The sequence below is a fragment of the Haliaeetus leucocephalus genome, unplaced genomic scaffold, assembly GCF_000737465.1.
Source record: "Haliaeetus leucocephalus isolate CR32 unplaced genomic scaffold, Haliaeetus_leucocephalus-4.0 Scaffold752, whole genome shotgun sequence".
In the NCBI taxonomy this organism is placed as follows: domain Eukaryota; kingdom Metazoa; phylum Chordata; class Aves; order Accipitriformes; family Accipitridae; genus Haliaeetus; species Haliaeetus leucocephalus.
This window is the reverse complement of record NW_010973188.1, coordinates 3970120-3979496: the sequence shown is the minus strand read 5'-3', so window position 1 is coordinate 3979496 and position 9377 is coordinate 3970120. Positions and strand designations below refer to the sequence as shown.

Genomic DNA, 9377 nt, shown 5'->3' with positions numbered 1-9377 from the left:
CCCGCCGTGCCCCGGCAGGGGCGGCTCTGGCGGCGGATAGGGCGCTCACCTCCGCCCTCGCGGCTCGGCCGTTAGAGCGGGGCGGCTCTCGCGAGAGGCGGCGCCATGGGGGCGCACGGCGTCAAGGCGGTGTTCTTCGACTTGGACAACACGCTGGTCGACACTGCGGCGGCCGGGCGGCGCGCCATCGAGGAGGTACTGCCCTTGTCCCCTCCCGGCCCGGGGGCCGCGCGTCTCCCCCCCCCCTCCCCGCCGGCCGCGGTGCCGCCTGACCGGCACCGACGCGCAGCCGGAGGCCCCTCGGGGGCCGTCAGCGGGAGGGAGGGAGGGAGGGAGGGAGGGGGGCGCGGCGCGGCGCCAGGCTCCGTGCCTGTAGCGCCCTGATGAGGGGCCTCTTGTCTGTTGAAGGTGATCAGTGCCCTGCAGTCAAAGCACCGCTACGGCGAGGGGGAAGCCCGCGTGATCTGCGATAAGGTCCAGGCCAAGCTTCTCAAGGAGTGTCACGATCCCGCCAAGATGTGCATCACCGACCTGCGGATTTCGCACTGGGAGGAGGCGATCCAGGAGACGATCGGGGGGGAGGTGAACCGAAACCTGGCCGCCGAGTGCTATTTCCTGTGGAAAACGACCCGCCTCCGGCACCTCACCCTGGCCGAGGACACGCGGGGCATGCTCACCGAGCTGCGGAAAAGGGTCCGCTTGCTGCTCTTGACGAACGGCGACAAACAGACGCAGAGGGAGAAGATCGAAGCGTGCGCCTGTCAGCCCTACTTCGATGCCATCGTTGTGGGAGGAGAGCAGAAAGAGGAGAAACCGGCGCCATCCATATTTCATTACTGTTGCGATCTCCTGGGGGTGCAGCCCGCAGAGTGCGTTATGGTTGGTGACTCTCTAGATACAGATATTCAAGGAGGCCTCAATGCTGGCTTGAAAGCAACTGTCTGGTTAAACAAAGCAATGACTACCCCGGTAGATACCTCCCCAGTACCTCATTATATTATTTCTTCTGTTCTGGATCTTCCAGCAGTTTTGCAGAAGATGGAGCGCAAAAGTAATGCTAACTTAGGAACTGACCATATGGCTAGTAGTAATGGAGCACATTGATGGTTCCGGCGTACTACAATCAGAGACATGCTGAGCTGTTAGGTGACTCACACTCTTTCAAAAAATTTGATCCTAGGATTTTGAACTCGTGTACAGTATGCTTTCTTAAACAGCAGATGGATGAATAAGAGCAGTTGTCAGGGAAAACAGGATAGAAACAAAGAATTAGATTAATTTGAAAGATGCAAGTGCGGTTAATTTACAACAACTGCCTCTGTCCGGAAATTATTTTGACAGACTGTGGCTAACGTCTATCTGTCTCTGACCTAAGTTGCCAGTCTCTTGTTTTTATAGTGGAAAAGAAAATTTGAATGTTTTGATCTTTCACATGCTTTGCTAACTTGTAAGTTTAGCAGAAGCTTCAGTTCAAACCTTGTTTGCAGTGTGTAAAAGGAGGTGAGAGAGAGTTTGGTACAATCTGGTAAATCTTCGCAATTGATCTGCAGTTTATCTCAGGAACTGGAGTGAATTTTGCTATTTCTAAAACCAGAATTTACTGACAGAATTTATTATGTATCAGACCATTAGAAAATGCTCTACCTTTGATCTTTTTTCGAGTTTTTAAGTTTTAAATTTTTTTTCCAGACTTTGCAGTGACTTTTCTTTTATGGAATCTGTACCTCTTGCCAAAAGTACTTAAATGTACATGAAAAATTTTCATTTGTATAGGGGACCATTTATCAGAGGGACTTGATGGATAAGTTTTTACTTAATATTATCTTGGTGCTTATGCAGATATGCAGTATACTTGTAATTCAGATTATGATTTTTGTTGGAATGTAATCGATAAAACAGGGATATTTTCAATGGTCTTACTGTACTGTCAGACTCTTTAAAAGCTAATATTATTGTTCTGTCTGATTTTATACTGAATTTTGATCAGACTTTTTGGAGAAACTGTTTTTGGTCTTGCTCAGGTGTATGACTACTCAGATTCAACTGCAGGATCAGTGCTTTTTTGACTGTTTTAATGACACTGCTATACAATCCCTCCTTACTCCAGTTTCTACATGTATTTCATGTCATTTACTCTGGAGAAAATATGAGCTAGTTGTTTGTAAATGGCTTTCACTACTCTCTTCCAGGAAATTGGAAAATTATGTCATATGTATTACAGTACTGTGTACAACTTTATAGTGTATATGTGCTATTTCCACTAGATGCGGGAGATGACTCTCTAAAACACCAAGATTTCTCTTTCCCAGATCATTATCTTAATTAATTTTTCTGTACTTCATATTCTTACTATATAATGGGGAAGTATTCACATATTTAATGGAAATGTAATCACTTGTTGGAAAACCTGTGTTTTTCAAAACCTATTTGCTATATATACATTGGGCTGAATATCTGACCGTGTATGAGCAATCAAATTTTGTATTTTAGAATAAATCCATGACAAATCTTTTGAGAATGGGGATATTGAGGTGCTGGCAGCGGAGTGTCTGGTATGTGGGCAGCAATAAAAGATCAGCAAAAAGTACGGAAACCTACCAGGAAATGGGTATGTAGAAGGAATCCTATATAATATATAGGAATCCTGTATCCTATATAAGAAAGGTTCCTTTGTTTAACTTGACATGAATTTAAGTTGATGTAGTTAAGTCTTGCATAGGATGACAGGTTCAGTTTAGAGGTGGCTGTTACTGATGTGAGTTAAATTATTTGGCAAAGAGTTGAGGTTGCAGAAAAATGTTGCTCCTACATTATGTGGGGAGCTATAATCTGGACAGTGACAGGGTGGGGGAAATACTCATTAAAGTTTGAACCCCTTTCTTCCAATTGTCCCTTAAAAACGATAGAGCAGTCCAGGTTCTTCATGTTATCTAGCCAAGACCTTTGTAGCATCAGGATCAATGAAGAGAAAACAGAGGCAGGCCCCTCCTGTACCTTTGAGGAAATGGGCATATGCTAGAAATGATCCAATTAATTACAGTGGTATAGTAAGTTGCCACGTGTAACGTGAGCCAGTGGGACTGACTTGACACACCTTTGTTACTGAAATAAGAGGCCTAAGTTAAGGTTTTATTTTGCATTTGGAAGAGCAAGAAAACGGTCAGTATTTTAGCTGATGAGCAAAGCGTTGCTAATAACATTCCTTAAAATCAGGGATTGAGAGAAAAATAATAAAGATCATTGAGCCCCTGAGGAATATTGTGTAAAAATAGAAATGTATCCAAAATGTTAGATGGGTCCCTGAAAGGATGATGTATTTGAAGTCATCAGTTTTAACCATACTGTCTGATGAAAAAGGAACAACTTTGCTCACAACAGCATCCCAAAGGAGCCGCAGTGTAACTCTGCATTGTTTGTACAGCATCAGGGTAATAGAACTTGGGTCAGAATGAGGATTCTGATACAACTGAGATTTAAAATAACAAATAGTAATAATTCACAATTCTGTCTGTGACCTTGAAGTATCTATATATGCCAGGTTACTATTTTTTAATATAAGTTGAGGCTCATATTCCCTTGCTACTGCATCATGCTGAAGTGGGATGCTGAGCCTGCTTATTGTATAAAGGTTCTCTTGTTTTAGAAGAGACTGCTCTTTGTTTTGCACGTGACCAGCAGTTTTCTTAAATATATGAATCTATGAAAAACCACTGTAACTGAACACTCAGGTGATAGTGTGGTCTGTAGAGGCCACATCCAAGTATATTTTTTCTATTGCTGAGTACTGTATCAGGCTGGATGTGACGACCAGTGTCCAGATAGGTCAATAGTGTTGTGATGTTTCTGTAAAATAAGAAGAAACAATAGAAGGGATTTCTCTACCTAGGGGTCTTCTTAGAAGCAGTTACCCAATAAGCTCAATTAGGTACCTGGAGTATCTCTGAATACTCAAGATGTTTTTCTTGGATGGAGCTCTTACAGAAGGCCTAAGGAAAAATAATTATATTTAGCAAAATGGAAACGTAAATGTAGTGATGGGGTAATTTTCACATCAGAAGCAGGAATAGATCAATAAAACAGTCTATATTCAGTTCCAGTTAAGTTCTGATTTATGGTCTATTAGCTAAGTTTTCTAGTTTAAATTATATTGCTGAAACACACTAAATAAAAAGAGGAAAAAGAAATTCCATCTCTATTTTTAAAAAATTTTTTTTTCAGATAAATATTACCTCCTGAGGTTGATCTACAGTAACTTTGACTTTAGTGAAATGAACTGAAACAGTAGTTTCATACCAACTGTATTTAACCCATGTACTAGTCTAATAAAAGTATTTTGTTTATAAAACATTTAACGCTCTGTATTACTGTAGATAACTGTGTTTGTGACCAGGTTTGCAACATAGGGCAAGAGTTCTGTTTGTTTTTTAAAATAGCACAGATTAAGGCTTCAGAATCTGTGACCTCACATTTAGATGTGGTGACTGGGTGTAGTTTCCATCATTTCAAACAGGCTGAAACATAATCATGTATTTATGAAGCATCTTGGCCTGACTCTGTGTATGGAATTCCTAACTGTAGTTCGTTGCTAGCTGAACCTGACTTGCCAACCTGAATGCCAGCTCAGATATGCCTACGTGTCCTCATGTCATGGCACTGGCCACTGCAGCAGCGTAAGAACAGACTGCAAAGCAGGTAGGATAAATAAATACAGTAATCTCAACTCCAGGAGACCGGTTTCAGCAGGTTATGGGTGCACAAAGCCATGTCTGAGCTATTGCTACACTCACCTGTGTGTGACTTTAGGAGAGGGGACAGTAGGAGGTTGCTCATCTCGTGGCCCTCTCGGCTGCAGAAAAGGAAGCTGTCTGTCCCCCGATAGTTTTCCGTTGGGTAATGGAACAAATTGTCCATCTTCTGGACCTGTGGAGATAGATGGAGAGAGGTGGAAAGGTATTTAAAGGTACTCTAGTTGAGGATAGGGTGTTAAACTGAGTAAAGGCGGAGTCAGCCTCCACTGTGGGCACTTGGCTGAGCCAGCTAGCTGTGTGAAGTAGCACAGCACAGCATCTCTGTTCTTGTTGAGGAGGAAGCTTTGTATGTGTAAGGCATTAAGCTGGACAGTGACAGCCTCAGAAATGAGCACATTTTCTTATGCACTTGGAAAACTTCAGCACAAAGTTAGAGTTCTTAGAAGCTGACCTGAACGTTCTATACAGGAGATAAGTACTTTTCATTAGAACACTAAGTTAATGCAAAGAGGTAAGATGTTTGGATGGGGTAACAGCTAAAGGTTTTCATATTTCCTGGAATACGGACAACGGACAACTTCCTGTACCCCAGCTAACCTGAACCAGTTCTGTCTTTTCCTCTGAAGCTTCTGTTACTTGACAACACCAGTAATAGGGCTTTGAAGTTGTCTGATCCATCACAGCAATTTCTCCGTTTCACATATGTAGTGATTCTTTTTTTCAACTTCAGCTCCAAAATGCGGGGATTTTTACTCCCAGGTTATCTTGAGGCCTTTAAATGAAATTTAAAACCCTACCTTAATTCTATACTAACAAAACTCATCGTCTGGAAATCATTTGAACATGTTGAGGAGTACAACAAACAGAAATGCAATGTATCTCTGCTGTATGTAGCGGTATACTGTTCTTTTGTGCACAGCTTTTACTATCAGCCTTGCAGTGGGATTGTCTCCATTATAACTCGCTTTCTAGATCACGCTGTGCACATACAAGAGACATAACAATGCAGAGATGATGTCAGCTGTGTCTAAAGCAAAACCTGCAACTTTCTGCCTATGTTGCAAGGGACGTAGACACAGGGAATCACATTGTCTGCTCCATATAGCATATTTTCACCTTTTATTCCATCTACTAAAAACAGGGTTGCATGAGAGCCTTCTGAACAGCCCTCAAATGCCAGGAAAAAAAAGCCTTTTAAAAAATATGAAATTAAATTATGATGTTAATATATGAAATTTCAGTCCTTTAGATGTGCAAGCCATGTTTCTCAAGTCAACACCTAGCCGAAAACCAGATGATAACTTCGCATAGGGTCTAATTTAATACAGGAAAATGTTGACATTTATATCAGCGGAACTTCACATGTTTAAGTAAGATTTGTATGCTCATTTCTGTAAGCTCACCGGCAAATGACTTCTGCCTTCCACTTCTCCTCCCTCAGCTAATTGATCTCCAGCATCTATTTCATCAGTTGCATTTCCCTATCTTTCTGAATCACAATGGTGTCTAGCGTTTGGGATGAAGTTTGCAGAGGAGGGCAATAAAAAGTAATGGAAGAGAGCCAGCTTTTGTAGGAAGATCGTGTTAAGTACATACATTTAGTACTAGCTCCTTGGCAGCTATGTGCTATAAGCATGTGTTTGGGCTGTGTTTGTTTTAAATGGTCTTTCCTCCAAAGAAACTTCCATTCATATCACACAGAATAGGCAAATTTGTCAATTTGTAAAAAAAAAGTAAAAAGGGGGTGGGGGGAAGCCTCCAAACAAAATCCACTGTTAGTCACCTACAGATATGAAAGTTTATAAGGCAAGTTTAAAATACCAAATCAGATATTTTTCTCCAAGTTTCAAAATAAATGATGATTAGTTGACTTAAGAAGTGAATGTTGTGAGGAAAACAAGATGCTACTCATCATTTCAACAGTTTCCCAGTGTCTGTTCAGTCCATTCATCACTGGCTGCCATCATTTTTCTGTCAACTATATTCAAGAACAACAACTTTGTCACACTGAGAAAATCCAACTTCTTTACAATTTGGAAATAACATTACAAGGCAACATGGAAGAAACTATGTATGTACCTTCAACTACATTTTATGATACATTTTATTTAAAGTGTTTGATGTATTAATGCACATTTTTGTTGAGTTCTTTTTTGTATTTTGGCCTGGAAATATTTGTTTTGCTACACGACCAATATTGCAAAAATGCAATAAAATACAGGGCCGGTAAGGTACAGAGATGTATCTAAGTATATATGACTGTGGTCATCTAAGAGCTATGCTTTAGATCAAGGATTTAGGAAATTTTTTTGTACTGCTCAGTGAATCTAGGAAGTCACTTAAAACAGTTATGCCTTGGTTTCCCCAGAAACGAAGATGGAAAGCATGAAGATGAAGTGGAAAGCATTTCAAATTATCTTGCTTTCCGGTCAAAAATCTAGCCTGGTGAGCATCAGATGAGCACGTTTTTATTTACTTGTGCTGTTGCCAAGTCTGCTCAATGGTACTGCATTCAGGCAGATGTGGGAAGATCATTTTCCCAAGGCAGTGACCAGTGTAACAGAAAGGCCCAACTGGAAGTGGAATTATTTTGTGTCAAAATACATCAACTACTCAAATACATGTTTTACTAGTTCTTCTGCTATGCAAGTATTAAGTATCGCAGTAAATTCTTATCTTTTATTCTTTTCATGAATTAGACCAACAAGTATCCTCAGTTACGTGGTGGTGTTTTCATCAGCGCACTAATGTGTTGTTGGTCTGTCTTTGATAAAGTCAGGTTTAACCGTTTTCCTTTGTGCTACTGGTTGGGTGGTCTTTGCTGTTAACGATGTGGCCTGTTAATCTCACTGGAGTTAGGATTTATCAGGAAGTCTGCAGTGGATGGACTGACAGCCTTTGTTTTCCAAACTGTTGATGCCTTCCATTGTGTTTTGTTTCAGACATTTAAATGAGAAGGGTCCTGAATATTCTAAGTCCTTTTTTTCCTTTCAGGAAGAAAATGCATAAACGACACAAACAGCTTGTTTATTTTTCTTTCAGTAAATGTAACTGGGTAAAAATACTTCTTTGCTTCCATCCCTCTCATCTGAAAGTATTTTAGAAGGTACCTAAAAACTTGATGTCTAAACTACTTTGGTGTATTTATCCTGTTACTTTGTGAAACATTGTATGTCTGTTTTAAAAACTGCTACTGCTGCAGCTAGAGGTTCATCTTAATATTGTATTGTTATAGTTTCACACTGTTTCTGTGCTGTATCTCAAAATGAAAACAAGCCCCTACCTTAGAGATATTTTACTTTGAGATAAATCTACCTAGTTAACAATTTATTTTTGTTTTATTTTGAATTCTGTGCCCCCTGTTTAACGATGTTCTGTCCATCCAAACCACTTCCCGTTTGTTTTTCTCTTTTCTGTAGAGCAGCAGTGTTTGTGCATATTTGCAGGGTGAGCAGCATGCAATAGATGTTCGCAAAATGCAGAGAAAAAAACCCTTTGGCTTCTAATAGCCTCTGTGTTAGGGTTTGCATTCCCAATATTTTACAGGACTTGGCAGTTTTTAGGTTGACTTAATAGCCTTCTCTGCAGCTTAAGTTCTGTCAGCAGTGAATGATGAGCAAAGAAGATGTTTTTGAATACTGCGTAATAATTTTATAATACGCTGCCAGGAAGAATTGTAATTGGCCTGGATTCTCCATTTTTGTGGCACAGTACAACTGTTCAGGTATCAGCAGATTCATGCTGGTATAAAACATTTTAAGGATATTCAAAAGTAGGCCTCACTGTTTTTCTATTTCTATTTTCTATTATGAGGGACCAGTGCTGTATTTGGGGTTGCATGCACTTGCTGTATAATGGGGTTTGATTAAGAAAATGGCTTTTTTTTTTCTATTTTGCTGAGTGCTAAAGCAATGTCCTTAAGGAGTCACAGTGTTGCTAATAAACTATCTTTTCCACATTAAAAGATGCAAATGTATTTTAGGATAATTTTGGGGTGGCTACTTTAAGAGTGAAGAAAGAGAAAATGAAAGCTGAATAATAGGACCATTTCTTGATTACAATGAGTTAGTGTCTGGAGTAGGGTTGAAAAGAAACTCCTGTCATTTGGGTATTTTAAAAATACACTCAATTTATTATACTCACAGTTGCTCATGTAAGTTTCTTAAAATCCTTTCAGTATTTTTATATAAAATAAATTTTGAAAGAAATCAATAACAAGAATAATGCAATTAGTCTGCTGGAGACTTCAGTGTTTTCTCAACAGGTGGCATTAGAGGTTTGTTAGATGTAATTACAAGCACAGGAGGGGTTTTTGTTGGTTTGGGTTTTTTTCTTTGGGGGGGGGGAGTGTATTTGTTTGTTTGGGGATTTTTTTTTTCCTGTTCTTATTTTTTTCTCCATCACTGCTTTAAAAATAAAACATACCTGGTACTCATAAATGAGGTCAGAGTAGTCTTCATTTCACTTCAGAGTACCTTCCAGACATCATAAATTATGATGAGATCCTATTTACTAGGCATTGTAAACATACATGGCAAAATAGCCCTGCTTAGAGGAGGTTTTGACCTAGGTGGATAAGTATTAGCTTGATTTTAAGTATGAGGATCTGTGGCGTATTTTGCAAACTGC

General features: G+C 40.1%; 1 protein-coding gene across 1 annotated transcript; it reads left to right on the top strand.

The window, feature by feature from the left end:
* The first annotated feature begins 22 nt into the window (after positions 1–22).
* On the top strand, positions 23–2625 carry NANP (N-acetylneuraminic acid phosphatase). Its single transcript, XM_010581226.1, has 2 exons — positions 23–195; positions 409–2625. Exons 1-2 carry the CDS (start codon positions 106–108, stop codon positions 1102–1104), a joined length of 786 nt encoding a protein of 261 aa, XP_010579528.1. The 5' UTR covers positions 23–105; the 3' UTR covers positions 1105–2625.
* The last annotated feature ends 6752 nt before the right edge of the window (positions 2626–9377 follow it).

Excerpts from the sequence above, each read along its gene's own strand:
- NANP (XM_010581226.1), top strand. The coding sequence starts at position 106 with ATGGGGGCGCACGGCGTCAAGGCGGTGTTCTTCGACTTGGACAACACG. Across the intron at positions 196-408 it reads GGCGGCGCGCCATCGAGGAG|GTGATCAGTGCCCTGCAGTC; the intron begins GTACTGCCCTTG and ends TGTCTGTTGAAG.